At 40.1% G+C, this 25,217-nt stretch overlaps 2 protein-coding genes across 2 annotated transcripts in view; one reads left to right on the top strand and one right to left on the bottom strand.

The window, feature by feature from the left end:
* The window catches only part of LOC133249326 (secretory immunoglobulin A-binding protein EsiB-like), a 63,783-nt gene that overhangs the window by 1,326 nt on the left and 37,240 nt on the right, over positions 1-25,217 (top strand). The gene's annotated exons all lie outside the window — the stretch shown is intronic.
* On the bottom strand, positions 791-3,080 carry LOC133249327 (histone H2A.Z). Its single transcript, XM_061419573.1, has 5 exons — positions 2,879-3,080; positions 2,358-2,435; positions 1,964-2,077; positions 1,483-1,612; positions 791-1,229 (listed from the first exon to the last, which is right to left on the bottom strand). Exons 1-5 carry the CDS (start codon positions 2,879-2,881, stop codon positions 1,168-1,170), a joined length of 387 nt encoding a protein of 128 aa, XP_061275557.1. The 5' UTR covers positions 2,882-3,080; the 3' UTR covers positions 791-1,167.

Raw genomic sequence — 25,217 nt, 5'->3', positions numbered from 1 at the left:
ACTAGTAGCCATGACCAGAAAGGACAGGAATCAGTTCTTTGGCAATGTATTACCTCATATAGGTAAACTTGGGTTTTCTCCCTTCTCCCATTTTAATCATCACCTTTGTGAAATACTTGCCAGGTTGGTATCCTCAGTGGAGGCAAAGGGCCCACTTTTTGCTTGGTATTAAGAACTTGCCAGAAACTAAGTGTCAAAATGATCCACTTAACCTAATTACAAAGTAACTATTTTCACACATTGTTCAGTAAAGATATTGTCTGCTATAGCAGCAAATATGGTAACTCAGGACTTTCAAAGAAATCTTGATTCTTCTCTGTTAAATGTGAATAGTTATGTTCCCCAAAGATGTTACCATATACTGAACAATTTAACGCAAGTAACCTTCAAAACAGCGTGTAGCACACTACAATTATCAGTCTAAACTGAAAAGTCCCTTCTGTGTAGGTAGCTACATACAGGACCTTCCTAACTGGTCTCTGCTCCCAACCCCACCCAAGCCCCCACAGTGCTCTGGTGTAGTGCCGCTATCACAAACAGCAATCAAAGCTAATGAACTGAGATGGTTAAACTGAGCCTAAAAAACATCAACTTGTGCTGAAGTTTTAAAATCTTTTAATAGTTCATTACACAGTATTTAAAAAAAAATACTTGGGCCTTTTAACTTTGTTGATCTACAGACAGAATTAACAGTAATTTAAAGGGAAGAAATGTGCTTAAGTTATTGCTAGGTAAGATACCTATTCAACAAAGCTGTTCCTACTATAATCAAGCAAATTTTATACACAACTAGTTTGGGATATGACCTTTATTGAGCTTATCCACCAGAGTGGAAATAATGTCTGTACAAAACCAAATGTTTGTTACTATAACTTCTGCATCACAATTAAAATCCAAACAGTTTTTTAAAAACAGTCAACTCAATCAAAACCCACTACTTCAGAATCAATAGCTTCTTTGAAGCCACAGTAACACTTAAATATGGTTAAGACTCAAATGCAGAAATTTGGTTGGTTGGAAAGCTAATTAAACTTCCAACTTTCTCAAATAGAATTACAAAAAGGCAAAATTGTGTTTTTCACAGAGATACAGTCCACTGGAATCACCAACACTGGACAGCTGTTAGAGTATTTAGAGTCCTGAGATAATAAGGAATCCAGGCATCCTTTAGACAGTCTTCTGTTGTCCTTTCTTTCCAATCAGAGATTTGTGGATGTGTGGAATGACACCTAGAAGAGGGATAAAATAACATAGCACTTTAAAACCAACAGTTTAATGTTCAACTTGGAAGATGTCTTTCAATGTGAGGCTAAGTGCAGAGTAAAAATTCAGAAATACATAGAGAAATCAAATTTCATGATGCAACCATACTACAGATCAATGAAAATATACTGTGTCCTCTTTTAGACTGAAAATTACTAGAGGGAAATTTAAAAGCAAATTCTTTTCTCTAGAGAAATTTATAAGTTAATATTTACATACCACCACCAGCAATTGTAGCCTTGATGAGAGAGTCCAATTCTTCATCTCCACGAATAGCAAGTTGCAAGTGACGAGGGGTAATACGCTTTACCTTCAAGTCTTTCGATGCATTTCCTGCCAATTCAAGTACCTAGAAGGCAGAATGCAATCAATCTCCTTCCAACTTACATTAATGTCAAGATCCAGACAAGAATCAAACCTTCACGATGAAGGTGTATCTACCAACTGTCATCTCCCCCACTACCTGAATGGCAAGATAAGCAAAAGCCATAAAGAGGGCACGCAATTTTATTTCCTAAGGCCGCAAACTCAAGCTCAGGAGGATCCCCATCATGATCACCAGCCCCCCCTAGCGTTGTCGGAAGCTTCTCGCCGCGTTCAGAGCCTGGGAGTTTTCTTGCATCACTTTCCTCCTTCCCTCTCGCCGCCTCCCCCCACCCCCTCCCAACCTTTTCCAGATTATAGGCGTACACCCATTTACCTCTGCGGTGAGGTACTCCAGGATGGCTGCGCTGTACACAGCGGCAGTCGCGCCCACACGTCCATGGCTAGTCGTCCTAGATTTCAGGTGTCGATGAATACGGCCCACCGGGAACTTCGTTTTTAGCATACACAAACATAAATGCACAAAGATAGACGAGTCAAAGATAATTATACGCGCGCCAAAGGCAGGGGCATGGACGGTGGTGCAGCAACGCGCCCCAGCACAGACACACGTGATCGCCCCCCCGCCCCGATATTTATTGCATCGGTAAACCAAGTCGCGACACTATCACCCACGCAAAGACGAAACGCTAATCCAGAGCGATGATAAACAAGAGAGGAAAAGGAAAGAAAAACGCCACGATTCCCAGAATGCACGAACCACCACTGACCTGCAAACCGGCTCTCTGCGAGCGGGAAACCGCCTTTGTCTTGGCCTTTCCGGAGTCCTTCCCAGCCTTACCGCCAGCCTGCGGCGCGCACACGCCCGCGAGCGAAGGAGGAACGCAGAATATAGGATTACCAGAGCAGCGCGCCCTTCCCCCACCACGCCGCGGCTCGGGCGCGAGCGCGGCCCCGTGCCCAGCCGGGGTCTCCGGCCCGCCGCGCGCCGCAAGGACGACCCCGCCCGCCCGTCCCCCGCCGCGCGCTCGGCGCGGCCGCGCGCCTCGGTCCGCCCGCTCGCCGCCCGCCGGCCCCCAGCGGCGCTGCGCGCGCCACCCAACCGTCACCGCCCGCCGCGAGATCCGAGGCTGCTCCGCTCGCCGCCGACAAAACACCTCCCCGTGCTCTTCCAAATCCTGTCTCCGCGCGTTCCCAACCGTCGCCGCTTCACCCCCATCTCCGTGTGTAACGGGTTTTTCTCCCGCCGGCAAAAACCCGCGGAGTCTTTGAGCGTCTCCACCAAGTTTACCATTTCGAATTCTGCTGAAGCTCAAACAAGCAAGGCAGAGAAAGGACTAGTCAGACACCCAGCGAGAACCCGCCGCCTACTCCTTCGTCGCACCGCGATTCAAACTGCGCTGTCTCCCGCCTTCCCCGCTCCCTTTATACTGCAGAATGTTCCCTCATCCGGGAACTCGGATTGCTCATCCCACCAATGGCTGCCACCCGCCCTCGGGACGCGTCCTTGAAGCTTCAGCCAATGAGAAAGCGAAGAAAAGGGCGGAGGGGCGGGCGGTTCACAGCTCGAATTCCTATTGGAGCATGCGGAAGGAGGTGGGGGAGGGCGGAGGGATTGGAACTGGGGAGAAGAAGGGCACAGCGGCGGGAGGGAAGAAACAGAGCGAGCTATGCTGCGGGAGCTAGGGGGCCCCCCCCCGCGCTGGCTGAGGTCACGTGTCCGAGAGGCGGAGTTGAGAGGCTCAGGGGAGGGGCACGCAGTATCGCGCACCCCACCATCACCCGTTCGCTTTCGTCCCCTAACCTGATTCCGGAGACCACGTGAAGTCTCCGCGGGGTCTAGCGCGCCCCACTTCCTGCCCTCCCCTTCCAAATGAGCACCTCGAAGGCAGAGACCCACCAGTCCACAGCCTTCTTCCGAGGCCCGGGGTACTCTTCCTTGATACCCTCAGCATCGCCCAGCTTTTTCAGTCTGACAGGTGGCGCGAACGCGTCCAGTGAGAGGAGCCCCAATTCCTTCCCTGACCACATCCTTGATAGTGATTTCAGTCTTCTAACCCCACTGGGCGAGTCTCGAGCCACCGACTGATCATGATACACTGCTCCCACGTCATTTTCAGTTCTAACTCCCTCGTCTTTCCTCACCATTTTTGAATGCCCTAACCCCGCCACCCCACCCCAGTGGGATACTTTCACGGGAAAAACGGTGATGAAAGCCCTCTTGCTGGTCAGAAAAGACACTTCGGTCTACCCCTAGAGGGCTTGGAGTGAGACGGTATTCTTTAATCAAATCATAACCCGTATCTTTCTGGAGATTACACATCAATGGGTTGTACCTATAGCCTGGTGTCTAAAGTTGATTTAATGAAACCTCAAAGCTATTCTGTGTCAACTTTTCTATGCTAAACAGTTTGCTACATGACAAATGTTCGGTAAATGTCAGTGGGGTAACTTCTAACGTGATTCAAAGACAGTTACAGATGGTCCATGTAATCAGTTGCAAATGATGGGCTAAAAAAATAGTACTGTACACACAGTACTATCATAATGCCAGCTATTTAGTCGTCCAACTAATAGATTAATAACACCTGTGTACATGTCCAGCTGCTTGAAGACAATAATGATCTAAATCTTTTATATTTATAGCATTTAATAGTGTATTACCTTTTAAATATATTTCTGATGTCAAAAAGTTTTAATATATGTATTCTTAAGTACTGTAGTTTGAGTTTCAGTTTGAAAGAGTTTATCAAATTAGAGGACCCCTCCATATCTGGTAGGTAAGTAAGTTCCAGTGAAGAAGTTCCCAACAATTTGACAGAGAGTTTTGTTATTTTCTTCCCCTTACAAATGAGGAATTTTTACATTGTAGTCAGTAGCAAGAGTTAATCAGTTCTCCCACTGAATTGTTACAATGACATTTTAAAACTGTGAAACCTGATGTAATAGTTAATCTGAGCTCTGCAGAGGCTTCCTGATATGTAATTTAGAAGCCAACGTTAATACCTTTTCCAGTTTGGATAATATGTACTCTTTGCTATGAGATCCAGCTATAGGAATTCACTGTTGCCTCACTGAACAGTGGTTAAGAGAATGTGCTCTGGAGCAAGTAGACAAGAACTCTGCTCTGCTTCCTTCTCAGTATGTCATCTTAGTTACTTTTTGGAGCTTCAAGTTTCTCTTCTCTCCATCCATGGAATTTTCCAGGCAAAAGTACTGGAGTGGGGTGCCATTGCCTTCTGCGTATGGAAAGAGTACAATACTACCTATTCTCAGCTAGTTGTTGAAAGATTAAAGGAGAAGGTATGCAATGTATGCTCCAACGTGTATTTATCACGTAGCAGCAGATAATAATGATGGTGTCCTCTACATTGGATGCTGAAGTGAAGTGAAGTTGCTCAGTCGTGTCCGACTCTTTCCGACCCCATGGGCTACAGCCTACAAGGCTCCTCTGTCCATGACATTTTCCAGGCAAGAGTACTGGAGCGGGTTGCCATTTCCTTCTCCAGGGGATCTTCCCGACCCAGGGATCGAACCCAGGTCTCCCACATTGCAGGCAGACACATTGGATGCTGGGGAAGGATGAAATAAAGTATCTTTGATTCCTACATCTTTTCCCTTGTCTAGCACACCGTCTTCGTTTGACATGAAAGTAAAAAGCCGCAGTGCAACCCTGAAACCTACCTAGGCCCCCTGCATTGGGATAGCAGAGTCTTAGCCACTGGACCACCAGGGAAATCCCCACTTTAATTTTAGATTGCCTATCACTTGCTGAAATGGATCTTAACTGTTATAGTAAGTCAACACCCTAAATCTTGGGGAAAGAAACACACTTTACTCTGCAGCACTGAGAAACCCATCAGTATTTCTGAGAAGGGGAGAATACAGCATTCCTCAATTTTAAGGTACTAATTTAGCATGGGGTAAAAGCCAAATCATAAAAGAGAAAATTTTTGTGAGAAGACTGGTAAAGCTGATGTATGTCATTTAGGTATAAACCCTAAAACCATGTAACACTGAAACCAAGACAAGGATGTAAAATCTTGAAGGAAGACTGAGTAATATTTAGTAACTGGGTGTGGCATTTAAGAAAGTGTAGGAAGGATGTAGATAAATGAGAAAGGGCATACAAGAAGAAGCTCAGGTTTTTTGGATTGATGGTTTAGGATATGAAGTAGCATCTATAATAATGAAAATGCCAAAAGGGTAGACATGGATGAGCAGAGGAGGGAAGAAAGAGGAAAGCCAGGAACGTTATGAAAAGTTTAAGCTGACATTCAGGGAATCCAAGTGGAATTTTCTAGTAAGTATGTTGACAATGAGGGCAAGAGTTTGTGAAAGAAAAATTTTCAAAGATATATCCTAAGAAGCATACCTAATAAAGAAACTTTAGGTGATGATGTCAGCACTGTTACAAGATAGCATGAGGCATGTTTAACAGTTTATGTGAGCAAAAATTGGTTGGATCCACTTTTAAATTAAGTGAGCCATTTTAAAATTTGTAACTCAACAAAGTGGTGACTCAGATGGTGAAGAATCTGCCTGCAATGCAGGAGACCCAGGTTTGATCTCTGGGTCAGGAAGATCCCCTGGAGTAGGAAATGGCAACCCACTCCAGTATTCTTGCCTGGAGAATCCCATGGACAGAGGAACCTGGTGGGCTGTAGTCCATGGGGTCACAAAGAGTTGGACATGACTGAGTAACTAACATTTACTTAAAGTTTCTTGTTATTAAACATGTTTTAAAAAATCATCGATTTAACATGTAAAAACAGCAATCAATTGGAATTGGCAGCGCCAAGCTGGAAGTAGTTAGAGGCACTCCACCAACAGGAGCTGGGGGAGAAGACTTCTGTAGGGAAAGTCTGGAAGCAAAGAAAGGAAATTATTTGATTGGCTTTAAAAGATCTGATTAACTTAAAGCAATTGGTCATCTCTAGGTTTTGATTTCATAGCCTTGAGGCATTCACAGGTATAGATTTTAGGCTATTTTCATAGCATTAGAGCCACCTCAGTCTAATAACCTTGTTTAATTAATTTGACACCACAGACGCCAATACCAAGGAAAAGAGTGAATGCAACTGAAAGCTGAAGAGCAGTCAAAAAGATCTAGAGAAGTAAAACGTAGTGTCTCACTAGACGTAATGATTCCACACTAAACTAGAAACTGTAGTTACTACATCTTGTAAGATGATGTTTACCACATGTATATTGCTCACTCTAGGTAAAGAACAATCTGTATTTGGTCTTTACTACTCTCTTCTGGAGAAGGCAATGGCACCCCACTCCAGTACTCTTGCCTGGAAAATCCCATGGACGGAGGAGCCTGGAAGGCTGCAGTCCATGGGGTCGCTTAGGGTCGGACACAACTGAGCAACTTCACTTTCACTTTTCACTTTCATGCATTAGAGAAGGAAATGGCAACCCACTCCAGTGTTCTTGCCTGGAGAGTCCCAGGGACGGGGGAGCCTGTTGGGCTGCCGTCTATGGGGTCGCACAGAGTCAGACACAACTGAAGCGACTTAGCAGCAGCAGCAGCACTCTCTTCTGTTTACCAAAGATGATGATGTTGCCATAAATTCTGAAACTAAATGGCTTTATCAAAAGTCTTGGTTATTAAGTAAATATTTTTTGCCCAATGTTATAAGATAATGAGGAAAGTCCATTTGGTAAATGCTGTAAATCAGAAATTCCACAAGGCTATCTTAGTACTGTTGGGAATCGAAATGCCACTTTCATCCTGAGAAGTTAAGGGAGCACCACAAAAAAAGGCAAGTTTAAAGCCATTCAGTTTATATTGCACAGTCCTCTACAGACTCAGCCCCAGGGGAAAACCATATAAAAGATGTGACCATCACATCTATTGTTAAAACCTTGCACAGATAAGTGTGACTCCCTAGGCCTCTCAATAGGATAATCATGGCTCAGAGAAGAAGCTGAACGTTTTTCCATTCCCTAAGACTTTCCCAGCTTTATTTTGTGTAGGTGCTATGTATGTGTGTTGGAGAAGGAAATGGCAACCCACTCCAGTACTCTTGCCTGGAAAATCCCATGGACACAGTCCACAGGGTCGCAAAGAATCTGACATGACTGAGCGACTTCATTTCACTTTATGTATGCGTGTATGTGTGTGTGTGTTTGTGTGTGTGTGTGTGTGTGTAGGAATGGGAGTGGTTGCTTGAAATTATTTGTCAGCGTAGAGTAACCTAGTGAAAGCTAACTAATCCAACCAACAATCTATCTGAGAATCATGTTGTTTACTTTTGTAACTGCTTTAAGTTTTCCCCAGTTTGCTATAGAATTACTTTCATTGAGATTTCGCACTGTCTGGGCCCAGGCAGAGAATGAAAGAGCAATGCTTTTGTTCAAAGGAATAGATAAGGCTATCAGATCATGATTAACGAATCACTAGGTTTAGGATATTTGAGGCATGATATTAAGCAAGATCAATTGCTCAAAATACTTTTTGAGCCTTGTAAATTCTGTACACTTACAAGGCATTTTATGAGTTTTCTATGGAATTTGACCTAGAGGTCAAATTTCAACCTAAACATGTCTGAGGTAGACGTGATCATGGCTTATCTTCATTTTAAAAGATGAAGAAACAGACTTAGGGGACATTCAGGGATAAAAGAGACCCGATGTACATTCTCTGTGGTCTTTTATAGTTTTGTACTTCTGAGTTAAAAACCTTGGAAGAGGATTTGATTAGCGCCCATGACCATATATACCTGTGATTTTCTCTGTCTTAAATGAAATAGATGCAATCTCTGAACAATTTTGAAGACATCAATGTTATTCTTTCTAGATGAATACCATTTTCATTATCTTCTCGTGTCCTGATGTGTTGTGAAATAAGTTATTAATTTCTTCGATAAGCCTTCTCTACTGCTCAGAACCTCAGCAGGAAGCAGCCTGAGATGAACTCTTCCTCCATTAATAGATTATTCCAACAAGTCTAGGCAAGAGCTGGCCAGGTCATTCATCATATTTCACCACAGGATATGGAAATTTACATGCTGGCTCTTTGTTTAGATTTTTATTTCCTGTTTTTAAAGTAAAACAGTGTACTCATTTTAATTCTCAAAAATGAAACAAATCACTTTTTGTCCAAACTTAGCTGACAATTCAGGAATTTTATAAAAATTTGAAGAAGAGAGAAAAGAGTTACTATATATTATTATAATGTAGAACCTGTTTCACAATACTGATTTTGTAATAAAACTTTACTAATTTTACAGAAAGTGCTGTTTCAAATTAATGAATATTATAAATTACAGAGCACTTGATAAATATATATATGATATGTATAAAAATAAACATATAGCAAAGGTATAATACTTTTACATATGGATATATATAAAACTCCAAGTGACCAGTAAATAGTTTTGCCAAGAACAAATATAGTTATCTCCAACTCTTTGCGACTCTGTACTGTAGCCCGCCAGGCTTCTCTGTCCATGGGATTCCCCAGGCAAGAATTCTGGAATGGGTTGCGATTTCCTTCTGTAGGGGATCTTTGTGACCCAGGAATGGAACCCATGTCTCTTACATCTCCTGCTTTGGCAGGTGGATTCTTTACCATTAGCGCCACCTAGAAAGATCATATATAACACTCCAAGTGACCAGAAAATAGTTTTGCCCAGAACAGTATTAGTAGATTTGCTTTAAAAAAGAATTTATAATAGCATTAATGATTTATAAATGTATCAAAGATCAAGAACTTTTATAATATATATTTGGAAATTTCTGTATTTTGTGTTCTCTATTAAGTAGGTTTACAAACATTCTTTGTGGCTGATTTAAACCATAGTTCAGTTTCTGTTTCCAATGATATATTAAAAATTCTCAGATGGGATCCGAAATATTGAGGCTCTACTCTTGGTTGTCTGTGGCAATCTGATTGCCTCCCAAAAGTGGGGGACATGACTTGAGACTGCATTTACAAAGCATCACATTTTTATTCAGCCTGCTTATTTTGGAGGTAGGTCAAATCTCCCCAAGTCACTCCTAGGTGCTGAAACTTTGTGTTGAATGATAGCTCATGTAAAAATACAGACACATAGAGAACTGCACCTGTCATGGCTCTTTTGTTCCATTTGCTTCACACATATCCAAAGGCTATTTTGCAAGTGGGACACAGCGCCTTTTCACTGATATGATCTTTTTATGGGTTACAGATTTCTATAGAAACATTGGAACAAATATATTGAAGAATATGAAGCAGATAACCAGAGCCTTAAATGACCAAGACTGGCTCATTGTTCATCAAATCCTTTTTTTCTTCCTGAGCTTTCCACCAGAACTCCTGCTCCATGCAGAAGGGGTGGCCTGTGACTGTTTCTTGTCAAGATGTGTGGAAGTGGTGTGTGTCATTTCTATATCAGGGCTTTTGAAAAATAAATGTGCCTTCTCCACCCTCTTTTTCTCTATTGAGAGTTGGATGCAAAGCAGGAGACTTCCAAGTAAGATAAGAGATTAAAACCATGAGATCAATCTCACAAAAGCCACCTGCCAAGAAAAAACACCAGGCAAATACTTGTATTGTGTTTAGTCACCACAATTTTGTTGTTTGTTACAGCAGTTAGCCCTCCCTAACTAATTGCCTAGCTTACAGACACAAAACGTGAAGGCAGAGGTGTTTTTGAGAGACCTGCTGCTGCTGCTGCTAAGTCGCTTCAGTCGTGTCCAACTCTGTGCGACCTACGTATGTGTAATCTATTATTATTAGTATGCTGATTTCATTTGCCAATACTGTAAAATAGAAGGATAAGTTTTGGCAAACATTCCCTACTAAAGAATCCTTGTTTTCATTATTCCTTACTTTTAAAAAATTAATTAATTAATTTGGCTGCTTTGGGTCTTATTGCTGCATGTAGGATCTTCGATTTTTGTTGAAGGATGCAGGATCTTTATTTTCAGCATGCAAGTTCTTTAGTTGAGAATGTGAACTCTTAGTTGAAGCATGTGGGATTTAGTTTCCAGGGATCCAATCTAGGACCCCTGCATTGTGAGTGCAGGGTCTTAGCCACTGGACACCAGGAAGTCCCCATTAGTCCATACTTTTAAAAAGACTGTTATTGTAAAAATATAACTTATGCACAGGTTTACTTTCCATGGCAGTATTTGTAAGAGCAAAAGACTGGAAATAACCCAGGTGATCGTTGATCGGTTCAGATCAGTCGCTCAGTCATGTCCAATTCTTTGAGATCCCGTGGACGGTAGCATGCCAGCCTTCCCTGTCCATCATCAATTCGTGCAGCCTGCTCAAACTCGTGTCCATCCAGTGGGTAATGCCATTCAAACATCTCATCCTCTGTCGTCCCCTTCTCCGCCTGCCCCCAATCCCTCCCAGCATCAGGGTCTTTTCCAGTGAGTCAACTCTTCGCATGAGGTGGCCAAAGTACTGGAGTTTCAGCTTTAGCATCATTCCTTCCAAAGAACACCCAGGGCTGATCTCCTTCAGAATGGACTGGTTGGATCTCCTTGCAGTCCAAGGACTCTCAAGAGTCTTCTCCAACACCACAGTTCAAAAGCATCAGTTCTTCGGCTCCTTCCCTATTTGGAACCAGTCTGTTGTTCCATGTCCAGTTCTAACTGTTGCATCTTGACCTGCATACAGTTTTCTCAGGAAGTAGGTAAAGTGGTCTGATATCTCTAAGAATTTCCCATGGTTTGTTGTCATCCACACAATCAGAAGGGTTTAGCATAGTCAATAAAGCAGATGTTTTTCTGGGACTCTTGCTTTTTCTACGATCCAACAGAAGCTGGCAGTTTGATCTCTGGTTCCTCTGCCTTTTCTAAATCCAGCTTGAACATCTGGAAGTTCACATACTGTTGAAACCTGGCTTGGAGAATTTTGAGCATTACTGTGCTAGCGTGTGCTGCTGCTGCTCCTGCTGCTAAGTCACTTCAGTCGTGTCTGACTCTGTGCGACCCCATAGACAGCAGCCCACCAGGCTCGCACGTCCCTGGGATTCTCCAGGCAAGAACACTGGCTAGTGTGTCGGATGAGTGCAATTGTGCAGTAGTTTGAACATTCTTTGGCATTGTCTTTCTTTGGGATTGGAATTGAAAACTGACCTTTTTCAGCCCTATGGCCACTGCTAAGTTTTCCAAATTTGCTGGCATATTGAGTGCAACACTTTCACAGCATCATAGTTTAGGATTTGAAATGGCTCAACTGGAATTCCATTACCTCCACTAGCTTTGTTTGTGGTGATGGTTCCTAAGGCCTACTTGAGTTTGCATTCCAAGATGTCTGGCTCTAGGTGAGTGATCATACCATATCATGTTTATCTGGGTCATGAAGATCTTTTTTGTACAGTTCTTCTGTGTATTCTTGCCACCTCTTCTTAATATCTTCTGCTTCTGTTAGGTCCATACCATTTCTGTCCTTTATTGTGCCCATCTTTGCATTAAATGTTCCCTTGGTATCTCTAATTTTCTTGAAGTGATCTCTAGTCTTTCCCATTCATTGTTTCCCTCTATTTCTTTGCATTGATCACTGAGGAAGGCTTTCTTATCTCTCCTTACTATTCTTTGAAACTATGCATTCAAATGGGTATATCTTTCCTTTTCTCCTTTGCCTTTAGCTTTTCTTCTTTTCTCAGCTATTTGAAAGGCCTCCTCAGACAACCATTTTGCCTTTTTGCATTTATTTTTCTTGGGGATGGTCTTGAACACTGCCTCCTGTACAGTGTCACAGACCTCCATCCATAGTTCTTCAGGCATTCTGTCTATCAGATCTAATCCCTTGAATCTATTTGTAACTTCCACTGAATAATTGTAAGGGCTTTGATTTAGGTCATACATGAACGGCCTAGTGGTTTTCCCTACTTTCTTCAATTTAAGCCTGAATTTGGCAATAAAGATTTTATGATCATTGAAAAAGCAAGAGAGTTCCAGAAAAACATCTATTTCTGCTTTATTACTATGACAAAGCCTTTGACTGGGTGGATCACAATAAACTGTGGAAAGTACTGAAAGAGATGGGAATACCAGACCACATGACCTGCCTCTTGAGAAACCTGTATGCAGGTCAGGAAGCAACAGTTAGAACTGGACATGGAACAAGAGACTGGTTCCAAATAGGGAAGGAGTATGTCAAGGCTATATATTATCACTCTGCTTATTTAACTTCTATGCAGAGTACATCATGAGAAACGCTGGGCTGGAAGAAGCACAAGCTGGAATCAAGATTGCTGGGAGAAATATCAATAACCTCAGATATGCAGATGACACCACCCTTATGGCAGAAAGTGAAGAAGAACTAAAGAGCCTCTTGATGAAAGTGAAAGGGGAGAGTGAAAATGTTGGCTTAAAACTCAAAATTCAGAAAACTAAGATCATGGCATCCAGTCCCGTCACTTCATGTCAAATACATGGGGAAACAGTGACAGACTTTACTTTTGGGGGGGCTCCAAATTACTGCAGATGGTGACTGCAGCCACGAAATTAAAAGACACTCGCTCCTTGGAAGAAAAGCTATGACCAAACTAGACAGCATATTAAAAAGCAGAGACTTTACTTTGTCAACAAAGGTCCATCTAGTCAAGGCTATGGTTTTTCCAGTAGTCATGTATGGATATGAGAGTTGGACTATAAAGAAAGGTGAGTGCGGAAAAACTTATGCTTTTGAACTATCGTGTTGGAGAAGACTCTTGAGAGTCCCTTGGACAGCAAGGAGATTCAACAGTCCATCCTAAAGGAAATCAGTCCTGATTATTCATTGGAAGGACTGATGTTGAAGCTGAAACTCAAATACTTTGGCCACCTGATGCAAAGAGCTGACTCATTTGCAAAGACCTTAATGATGGGAAAATTGAAGGCAGGAGAGAAGGGAACAACAGAGGATGAGATGGTTGGATGGCATCACCAACTCAATGGACATGAGTTTGAGTAAACTCTGGGAATTGGTGATGGACAGGGAAGCCTGGAGTGCCTTAGCCCATGGGGTCGCAAAGAGTCAGATACGACTGTGACTGAACTGAAGTTCATGATCTGAGCCACAGTCAGCTCCCGGTCTTGTTTTTGCTGAAAATACGGAATGTACTTCTCCATCTTTGGCTGCAAAGAATATAATCAATCGGATTTCAGTATTAACTATCTGGTGATGTCCATGTGTAAAATCTTCTCTTGTGTTGTTGGAAGAGGGTGTTTGCTATGACCAGTGTGTTCTCTTGGCAAAACTCTGTTAGCCTTTATCCTACTTCATTTTATACTCCAAGGCCAAATTTGCCTGTTACTCCAAGTATCTCTTGACTTTCTGCTTTTGCATTCCAGACCCCTATAATGAAAAAGAGATCTTTTTTGGGTGTTAGTTCTAGAAGGTCTTGTAGGTTTTCATAGAACCATTCAACTTCAGCTTCTTCAGCACTACTGGTCGGGGCATAGACTTGGATTACTTTGATATTGAATGGTTTGCCTTGGAAATGAACAAAGATCATCCTGTCATTTTTGAGATTGCACCCAAGTACTGCATTTCAGACTTTTGTTGACTATGATGGCTGCTCCATTTCTTCTAAGGAATTCTTGCCCACAGTAGTAGATATAATGGTCATCTGAATTAAATTCACCCATTCCAGTCCATTTTAGTTCATTGATTCCTAAAACGTCGATGTTCACTCTTGCCATGTCCTGTTTGACCACTTCCAATTTACCTTGATTAGTGGACCTAACATTCCCGGTCCCTATGCAATATTGTCTTTACAGCATCAGACTTTGCATCTATCACCAGTCACAGCCACAACTGTTGTGGATTGGCTCTGTCTCTTCATTCTTTCTGGAGTTATTTTCTACTCTTCTTCAGTAGTCTGTTGGACACCTACTGACCTGGGGAGTTAATATTTCAGTGTCATATCTTTTTGCCTTTTCATCCTGTTCATAGGGTTTTCAAGGCAAGAGTACTAAAGAGGTTTACCATTCCCTTCTCCAGTGGACCTCATTTTTCAGAACTCTCCACCATGACCCGTCTGTCTTGGCTGGCCCTACATGGCATGGCTCATAATTTCATTGAGTTAGACAAGTCTGTGGTCCATGTGATCAGTTTGATTAGTTTTCTGTGACTGTGGTTTTCATTTTGTCTGCCCTCTGATGGATAAATATAAGAGGCTTATGAAAGCTTCCTGATGGGAGAGACTGTGGGGGAAAGTGGGTCTTGTTCTGATGGGTGGGGCCATGCTCAGTAAATCTTTGATCCAATTTTCTATTGAAGGAGGTTGCCATTATCTTCATTACCTCCATCAGAGTTTGGTCTCAGGTCAAACAACAGGGAGGTAACACAGCCCCTCCCATCAACAGAAAATTGGATTAAAGATTTACTGAGCATGGCCCCACCCATCAGAAAAAGATCATTAATAGAGAAAAGTGAAAAGTGAAAGTGAAATTGATCAGACTCTTTGTGACCCTGTGGACTGTACCTGCCAGGCTCCTCTATCCATGGGATTTTCCAGGCAAGTTTACTGGAGTGGGTTGCCATTTCCTTCTCCAAGGGATCTTCCCAACCCAGGGATTGAACCTGGGTCTCCTGCATTGCAAGCAGACTCTTTACTGCCTGAGCCACAAGGGGGCTTCATTAATAGAGAACTTATTAATAAACTATGGTTCATCAACTTAATGAAATAAGATGGAGCTGTAATGGGAAATTATATAAAAGAAAGAAAGTACGTAATAGGTTATCTAGCATGTTGTGTTTTGTATAAGTTGCATATTTGGTAATATTTGCAAAAAGAAACAATAGTGGATTGATAAGCCAAAAATCAATAAAAATTATGTTAGTAAGAGGGAGGGTAAAGAGAACAGGGATGGAAGCAAAACTTGTTTCACAGGTTTTACCTTGGTGTGTTTTAAATCTTTTTATATAATTAAAAAATAGAACTTAATAAGTAGTCTGTAAAAATTAAAAGCAAACAGCTAAATAAATCTGCTTGGATATTAAGTTAATGCCATTTTCTAACAGAGAGAAGAAAGTATATCCAAGTAAACTTAGAAGTAGTATTACTCTTAATCTTTAGTGGAATATATTATTGTTGTTGTTAAGTGGTGTCTGTCTCTTTGTGACCCCATGGACTGCAGCACACCAGGCTCCTTTGTCCTCCACTATCTCCTGGAGTTTGTTCAAATTCATGTCCATTGAGTTGGTGATACTATCTAACCATCTCATCCTCTGCTGCCCCCTTCTCCTTTTGCCTTCAATATTTCCCAGCATCAGGGTCTTTTTCAATGAGTTGGAATATACTATAAAGGCACACACACACACACAAATACCAAGAAGTCTTATAATTCTTTAAATAGTCAATGTTGGGAATAATATCAGTATTGTTACTTTTAAAATTATTACAAGTATATAATAGGATAAGGAAATACGTTAATTTTCTTAAGTATCAGTAATTTAGCATAAGGGGAAAAAGAGATATGAATATAAAACCAGAAAAAAGACCCTGTAATCTTATATTTGAATGGGAATATCAGTGAAAAAATATAAATTTTCCTTGGTTCTTTAAAAAACAAAAAGGCAAAGCTCTGTATCTTAAATCTCTCTAAGGAAAAGCCTTAGAAACAATGACCAGCTACTAGCAGTAAATAATGGGAAGATCCCTGTCTCTAAATACCATTTCCTACTAAAAGCAGTCATTGGAGAAGTGACTGACTCCAAGGGCTGGGGCAAAAAACGTATGTGATGGGTTTGTGATATTATAATATTATATTGTCCCAGAAAGTAAGGACACTATCAAAGATAGTGAAATCCTGCAAAAAGGACATAGAAAAAAGTGTGAAGATTCTCCCACTGGCCAAAATGGGGGTAATTTGAACACTGAAATAATACCTTTAAGTGTAAGCCCAACACATTGAAATGAGAAAAAGCAATGAGTTCAACTTAGACAGAGAAGAGGGGAAGAAATGGGACAGTGGAGAGAAGAGGGAGAGGGAGGAAGGAAGGGATAGGAGGAGGGAAGGAGAAAGAGAAGAGAAAAGAAAGTCCATTGAATGCCATTGGAAGTGTCCACAGTATCAACTCATTACTCTAAAAACTAACAGTTATAGGGGGAGAGGTGAACAGTACATCTTATCTCTATGCAATGAACTGTATTCCATTTTGAAGTGAAAAGTGAATGTGTTACTCGCTCATTCATGTATGACTCTGCCCCTACCATAGACTGTAGCCCACTAGGCTCCTCTGTCCATGGGATTCTCCAGGCAAAAATACTGGAATGGGTTGCCATTCCCTTCTCTGGAGTATCTTCCTGACCCAGGGATTGAACCTACGTCTCCCACAGTGCAGGTGGTTTCTTTACCATCTAAGCCACCAAGGAAGCCCATATTGCAGTTTATACTGAATTAATTAATGAGGAAAATTTCTTCTAAACAAAAGAATTCCAGTTAATAAATATAGAAGAAATAATAAAATTAGAAAAAAAAATCCCATTTTGCAACCTTCACATGAATCACTTAAAGTTCATAAATCTATGGTAAAACCACTTTTTCTTCGTAGTATATTCCACTGAAGATTGAAAGAAAAATATTTCTAAGTATACATGGAGTAATCTTTGTAAAAGAATATTTATAGATGAGGCTGTGTAGTTTATTTCATATCTATTTGAGTCTTTAGGACTAACTTCTTGTCCATTGGAAATCAAAGAACACCAGACAGGCAATGCAAAGGACCATTATTAGCCACATATATGAAGTGGAAAATTGACCTGGTTTTCCCAATAAGGAAATAGTAGTGAGAAGAGAAGGGGAAGAGAGAGGGAGAGATTGAGAGATAGAGAGAGAAAGAGAGAGAGAAGAACTCTGTTCTAAATTGAGAAATTTAAAAAAAGAATTAAAGAGACAGTACAACCCAATAGTATGTGTGAACCTTCTTTGCAAGCTGATGTTTTGTCCCTAGTTTTGTTTTTCTTTTGTTTTTATGTTTAGATAATTGGGGAAAGTTGAATATGAACTTAGCATTAGATAATATTAATGAATTATCATTAATGTTATAAAATAAATTAATAGCAATTAGTTATGTAAAGAAATGTCCCTTATTTTATTATTTGTAAAGAGGCACACTAAAATATTTAGGGTAACATGTTTCTATTAAAAAATACTCAAAAATATTTATGAAAACATGTTTGGAATTTGCTTTAAAATGTTTCAACCGAAATAAAAAAAATTTTTAATGCAGGAAAGATAAACTTGGCAAAATGTTGATGATTGTTGAAATTGGGTATTTATATTTTGAAAATTTCAGGCAAAGTTCAAAAAAATTTTTTTGAAGGCAATGAAACTGCTACCATGTTATCTTCATGGTGGGGAAGGGAAAAAATTGTAAACTTTGCTCTGTAGTCTTGCAACGCTTAAGTTCAACACACATGGCCCCTCCTTTGTTGGGTCTGAAACTGTTTTACATCGTGGTTTGCCCTTTAATTTTGTTTTTTGTAAAGAGTAACCCCAATATCTGATTTGTACAAACGAGGATGGCTCCTCAGCCACTCTGGTTTCACCATGTGAGGATCTTTTATTGTTTGATGTTGCTAGCTGTCTTTAACAAACAAGTTTATCTCTCTAAATGTTTTTATTGTTAATTTTGTTTTGCTTTGGCTGTACTAAAATAACATACAGGGAATTTGTACAAGAGTTCACAGTGTACCAATGTGAACCACAAAAGATAAGGAGCAATAAAACAGGACTAGAATAAAAGGAAAATTGAATTCAGACATGTGGATCTGACATTGATACTGCCCAGTTAGGGGACATTGGTCACATCAATCTCTGTGAATACTGCACTTCTCTTGGGCAAGATGGGAAGGGTAACATGGTTATTGTAAAGACTGCAGGAGCTAGGGGAGGTACTTTTTCAACTCTAAACCCTTATTACATTATTAGCAGGAAGAATGAATACTGGTAATATTTCAATGATTATTTTTACTTTCCAAAAGTGAAAAGTTTCCTAAATTAATTTTTAAAAGTAAAGCAAATAAGCACACCAAAGTTTTCCAGTAAAAGATGCCAGAGTAAAGAGATGATACTTTCATAATGTACCTGTTGCACTGTTTTATGCTTTTCTTCAATATACCAAGTCTTGGTGTTGGCTTTACCTCAGCACCTAATACAGTTCCACCTATTCAAAAACTTACAGGTAAATTTAGTACCATACTGAAGGGCAACAGGTAACATTGACTGTGGCTTAACTTGTTTTCAGTAATTTATAATTTCAATTTGCAGTCAATACTCAGTGCTGTTATGCCCTTGAACTAAGCTTTTCTCTAAATTGTTTAAGGCACTTAAACATCTTGCATTAATGAAAAATTGTTTTACAATATAATTGTAAATCATGAAAAGAGAATTAAAGAGAAAACATATAACCTTTTGCCCTATTGTCTCTGCCAATGTAGGAGGAAGGGAAGGGCCAGGGAAGATCCTCTGGAGGAGAAAATGGCAACCTACTCCAGTATCCTGGCCTGAGAAACCCCCCTACAGAGGAGCCGGGCGGGCTACAGTCCATGGGGTCACAAACAGCAGGACAGGACTGAGCGACTGAGAGTAAGCACAAGCACTCTTCGACAGAAGAGACCACGCGAAAGAACATGAGTATCTCTTTCAAGTAATTAATGACTTAAGGGCTGCAAATACTGTAAAACAAGCAAACAAACAAACAAAAAAAGATTTCTTTTCCCAATGAATAGCAATAAGAAACGCATTTCATCCAATTCTACATTTTATGTCAGTAGAAGGATTAGATCAGCTCATCAAATACAGAGCTCCACAGTGGCTGTTTGCTTGGCGCCTGCCAAGCCCCGCTTCTCTACAGTTCTGTGCTGCCTTGTGGACTTAAACTATTATTCAGGTGAAAAGACAGAGAAAACAGACCATATCCCTATGGATACTGTTAATACTTCTAACACCTTTATCAACTGGCTCTTTCATATTTCATGGCCCTCGCTTTTTTACAGACTGATCTTTTAAGATAAAAAATTACCTACATATCTATCTACCTGTTTTTGAAGGGGTTAAATGCTTACACACTTCAACAGCTTAAAAGGCTAAAAAAAGAGGTATGTAGTGAAAATTCTCTCTCCCATCCCTGTACCCCAGTTATCCAGAAATATGTTTCCCCCATATTTTTTTGATCACCTGCTTTTGTTCACATTGCTGTCTTTATCTGAAATGTCCTTCAGACATCTTTCATTTTTTTCCCCCTTCACTTCTTCAGAATGTAGCTTGTTATTCTCCTATAACAAGCATTCCTTGAACCATCAACTCTAAAATTGATTCCTTATTTCCCTTATTTTGCATAATTGAATACGACTTATACCTTGCTTTCTTTAATATATTTAAAATGCTGCTGCTGCTACTGCTGCTGCCAAGTCGCTTCAGTCATGTCCAACTCTGTGCGACCCCATAGACGGCAGCCCACCAGGCTCTCCCATCCCTGGGATTCTCCAGGCAAGAACACTGGAGTGGGTTGCCATTTCCTTCTCTAATGCATGAAAGGAAAAGTGAAAGTGAAGTCGCTCGGTCGTGTCCGACTCTGTGCGACCCCATGGACTGCAGCCTACCAGGCTCCTCCGTCCATGGGATTTTCCAGGCAAGAGTACTGGAGTGGGTTGCCATCGCCTATTTTCAGATTTCCTGAACAGAAGATTTCTGAATGGCTTATGGATTTGTAGTTTCCTTGAAAGCAAGAAATGATCCCTATCTCTTTTGTTTTCACGTAATAGGCAGTCTGGACTTGATGCCTAATGTGTTCTCTATCCTCAAACATCTTACCTGGTGCTTCTCAAAATTTACTGCTATTAGAATAAGCTGGGAAGATGTAGAAACTCATAATCTCCTACCTTCACCCCATTTCAATTACATCAGTATCTCTGGGGGTGTGATCTACACATAAGGACTATTTAAAACTTGCCACATAACTTAGCTTCCAATGTGAAGCTAAGTTTAAGAATCTGTAACTCAACCCACCTGCATGCCCTCCATCTCAGTCCTTGCCCGCATTTCATGAAACCATGCTCTTCCCATCAGTATCAGACATGCCCACTCCTGCATTCACAGCCATCTTTCCTGCTTTTCTCTGGTCACAGGTAAAAAAGTGTTCCTCTTCCTCCCGTAGCCCTTCTTCCAGCAGCCACATTTTCTTTGTTCCCCTTCCCTGAAAACCTTCTGGTAAGGTTTTGCTATGTAGATGGTTGTCATTTTTTTCCTCCTCCAAGTCTCTCTTCGACCCACTTATATCTGGCTCTCATTCCCATCAGGCCTCAAGAATGTCCTTGTCCATGTCACTTGTCACGTTGCCAAACCCAAGGGCCAGTTTTCTGCCTCCTCCTTACCTCTCAGCAGCATGACCACTCTATGCTCCGAACGCTATCTTTCTTGATTTGCTGAATCCGTGTGGTTGCTCCTTCTCCTCTCCCTCTGTCCCCTCTTTATTGACTCTTTGCTACCAGACTGCAGGATGGCAGTTTCCTAGGGCTTCATCCTAAGCCCTCTGCTTTCTCCACACATTTCTGTGTACAACTTGTGCATAGAGATGATTTCAGGTAGCAAATGATTTGAAAAAAATTTTTACCTTAATTTCTTTTCAGTGATATTAGAAAAGACTACAGCCTACAAATCGAACTCACTTTAAGGCTATAAAGTGAAAGAGGTAAGTTTAAATAAAGTACACGACAAACTCCTTAAAACACCCTTTACATATCTTGGTTCTTTCCTTAAATTTCTCCAGACCACAGCTACCTTTGTTCCTTCCAAAATCCTCCATCAACTTCTAGGTTTCCCTTTTTCTTTAGCCTTCCCTTCAAGCATCCTTTCCATTCTTCCCCACTCGTCTCCAGCAGAAACATCTTGATGCACTCCTGTACGCTCTAATTTGAAACTGCTTGTACAATGGAGAACGTAGTGTAGTGTGTGTGTTAATCACTCAGTCGTGTCTGACTCTTTGCCACCCCACGGAGTCAGGTTCCTCTGTCCATGGGATTCTCCAGGCAAGAATAGTGGAGACAGTTGCCATTCCCTTCTCCAGGGAATCTTCCAGACCAAGGGATCAAACCTGTGTTTCCTGCATTGCAGACAGATTCTTTATCATCTGCAAGGTGATTCTTTATTACCCTTCCACCACGGAAGCCCGAAGGGTCACCTAGTAGAGAAATCTTTAAAATGGGAAATGTATACATTACCAGGAAGCCACAGAGAAGTTACTTGATGTAGAAGAGATATTTTGGGGAAGAAAGAGATGTAGCAATAAAATGATGTATACATATATTTCAATAATAAAATCCATCTCAAATATGTTTTTAGTATCAAAGCATCTAGAATTGTTCACATTTAGAAATGCCGGTATACTGTAGAAACAGGGAGTCTCAAAAGCACCTGGGTCAAGATCGAGGCCCTCATCTTCATCACTAATTTATTTAAATATTTAATGAGGCTGAACATTGTCAATATATAACTCTATCTAATTATTATTAATAGATTTGCATACCTTTTAATAGAATACCTAGACTAAATCTTTTTTCTAATATTTCTGTTAGAATCTCTTAAGCTCATAATAATAATTTCTGACATGATATATATAACAATTCTATTAGTATCTATAGGTTATATTTATTAGTTCATAATAAAGTAAACAAAGTATACTGTCTTTGTAGGACTGGAAATAAAACAACACAGAAGTCAGTGTCTTAGTGAAAGTGCAAGTCACTCAGTCGTGTCTGACTCTTTGTGACCCCATGGACTGTATAGTCCATGGACTTCTCCAGGCCAGGATACTGGAGTGTGTAGCCTTTCCTTTCTCCAGGGGATCTTCCCAACCCAGGGATTGAACCCAGGCCTCCCTCATTGCAGGCAGATTCTTTACCAGTTGAGCCACAAGGGAAGCCCTAGAATACAGGAGTGGGTAGCCTATCCCTTCTCCAGCGGATCTTCCCGACCCAGGAATTGAACAGGGTCTCCTGCATTGCAGGCAGATTCTTTACCAATTGAGCTCTCAGGGAAGCCCGTCAATGTCTTAATGTGCAACCAATTTCTATTATTATCCTATTACTGCATTTTTTTTCATTTAAAGTATTTTATTTCTTCAGACAGGAAGGCTACGAAGTTAAAAGCTTTATAACCAAAATTTAATATAATAATTCATTTTTCAAAGCAGCCACAAGCTTTTCAACTCTGGACATCCAGGTTACACAACAACCTAAACCTTCATGCTTTCTCCGTAAATGTACATCTTTCTCAAGAGGCCTTGCATTCAGACTCCACAGCTTAAATTCCTGTTACAGGACTGAACCAAACTGAAATCAGGCTGCAACCAGCCTGTAGGCCCTGATGTACACAGGGCTCTGGTCAAATGCTCTCCCAATCCTGGATCTATCATGGTTCATTCAATGTCTGTTTACTGCCAACAGTGAGCTCCAGAGGGCAGGAAACTGAAGGTTGTGCATATCTACACGTGGTTCACTTGGAGCACCAGCAGGCACTGCTCCTCCAAGATTCATTCTGTACCGTCTGTTCACGCAAATAGTAAACTCTGATTCCCGGGTTGAGACAACATCGGATGAGGCACAGACAACTAATGATGAAGAGAAAGCACTGCAGATGCGAAAAAAACCTATTACTGCATTTTGTCTTTGTTTTGTAATCTTCAGTGTGGTTGTTTAGTATGGGTGGTATCCTTTTTCAGCATCACAAACTATAACAACCAATAAACTGTAAATGAGGCAGGTAAATAAGGTGTAAATCCTTGGGAATGAAACAATACTTTATATATTTATGTAATGACTTTTAATAAATTAACCCTTGCATTTGTGGGGGCTCATACACTATATTCCTGAATGTTTACATGTTAAAAATTAAGCTAACATTGCTAAATATCTTTTATCTCCCTACACTGAAGGGATTACATTTATAATAACAAAAATTTTAAAATATGAGGAACTATGTTACTGTTTTATAACTCAAAGTCAGAAAATGTAAAGGATGACTGATTTTAATTATGGTTGGCATGTCTGGCCTTTTGTTGATGAACCGGTGATATTTAGATAATATAAAGGAATATGGAACTAATAAATTAGTATATATTTATTTAATAATAATTGTTACTCTTCCTTTCATTTTAGAAATGTCATTAATTATGCTATGATTAATATTTTAATGCAACATCTGTAGCAGTGTGCCAAATTAGACAATATATTTTGATTCAGTAGAACTTTTTGATAGTTTTTAAAAATGCTTTAACGAACCAGTGTGCATTTTATTTTATTTTTTAATCTTGCCACACAGTGCAGCATGTGGGATATTATTTTCACCACCTGGGATCAAATCTTTGTCCCCTGCCTTGGGAGCACGGAGTCTTAACCACTGGATCACCAAGGAAGCCCTGATAGTTTTTAAAATTAATTTTAATCAGGCAAAACTTTGCTGAAGCAATACCATCAGATTTTTAATATAATTCTTAATGCAGTTCTTAGATCTGGTAATGAATCATGAATTTTACATATCAAGTATTGTAGTAGGTTTGCGTATCATAAATTATTGTTACCCTAAAAGATTTTACAAAATATTTAAAATTTCATTGGCATCATTTTTATTGGAATTTATGCTGTCTCTTAAGGCAATATCTAAATCTGTATAGTAATGTAAAGAATTGATAGCACACGACTGATGCCATATCTAGATTTACATGCTCAGTTATAATATGAATGACCATATTGAAAATCGATTCTTGGCTACCATGTGCAATTATGGTGATTGTCATGTTAATTTATGAGCAGTTTTAGAACCACAAACAGAACATGCATGAAAAAGTGGACACTAAGCACTACTGGAAAATAATATTTCCTTACCCAAGAAACTACAGCATTGCCCTGGATTTAGAATTGCCTTATAGATGTGCAGTGTTATCAATAAGTAGCCCTATTTTTAAATAAAGATACATATTTCCAGGGCATAAAAAGTCAAATCTCTATTTTGTGAGTTGTGCGGTGATGGGTGGAGATGCAGATGTTTCAAAATGTCTTGAATGCCAAAGTGATCACTGATATTTGAGAAAGTGAATTAAAAATACATATCTACCAACCAACAAGGTTTAAAGTTGATGTAAATTATTGATGTTTATTTCTAATTAAGTGACAATTTTTAGAATGTTACTCAAAGTAAGCTTAAATATGCATAGTGCTGCTAAATTTCTGAGTCAATATATCATTTCAATACAAGTGAAATCCATAAATATTAGAAAGGCAAAATTTTGATTTAATGAAGAGTGGTCTGTGGACTACCAAGAAATAATTAATATTCAGGAAGTAGTATATATCGAGAACTGTGTGACAAAAATCTAAATATAAGCAAGGAATATATTTAAAAATATATTTTTTTATTTTATTATAGCAAGAACTTGTAACATGTGATCTGTCTTCTTAACATATATTTAAGTGTATAAAACAATATTGTTAACTCTAAGCACAATATTGTACACTAGATTTCTAAACTTTATCTGAATAACTGAAACTCTATACCTATTGATTAGCAATTCCTTGTTTCCCCCTGCCTCCTACCCCTGGTAACCAGTGCTCTGATCTCTGCATCTATGAGTATGACTATGTTCGACGCCCTCTGTGAGTGAATTGTGCAGTATTTGTCCTTCTGTGACTGGT

Source organism: Bos javanicus, chromosome 6, assembly GCF_032452875.1.
Source record: "Bos javanicus breed banteng chromosome 6, ARS-OSU_banteng_1.0, whole genome shotgun sequence".
In the NCBI taxonomy this organism is placed as follows: Eukaryota; Metazoa; Chordata; class Mammalia; order Artiodactyla; family Bovidae; genus Bos; species Bos javanicus.
Note: the sequence above shows the minus strand (reverse complement) of the source record. Positions and strands in the feature narration are given on the sequence as shown.

What these genes read in the sequence shown, in the direction of transcription:
- LOC133249327 (XM_061419573.1), bottom strand. An exon ending in CGCAGAGAGCCGGTTTGCAG is followed by an intron (nt 2,078 to 2,357) that starts GTCAGTGGTGGT and finishes CTAAAAACGAAG; the next exon opens with TTCCCGGTGGGCCGTATTCA. An exon ending in TGGAGTACCTCACCGCAGAG is followed by an intron (nt 1,613 to 1,963) that starts GTAAATGGGTGT and finishes TCTGCCTTCTAG; the next exon opens with GTACTTGAATTGGCAGGAAA.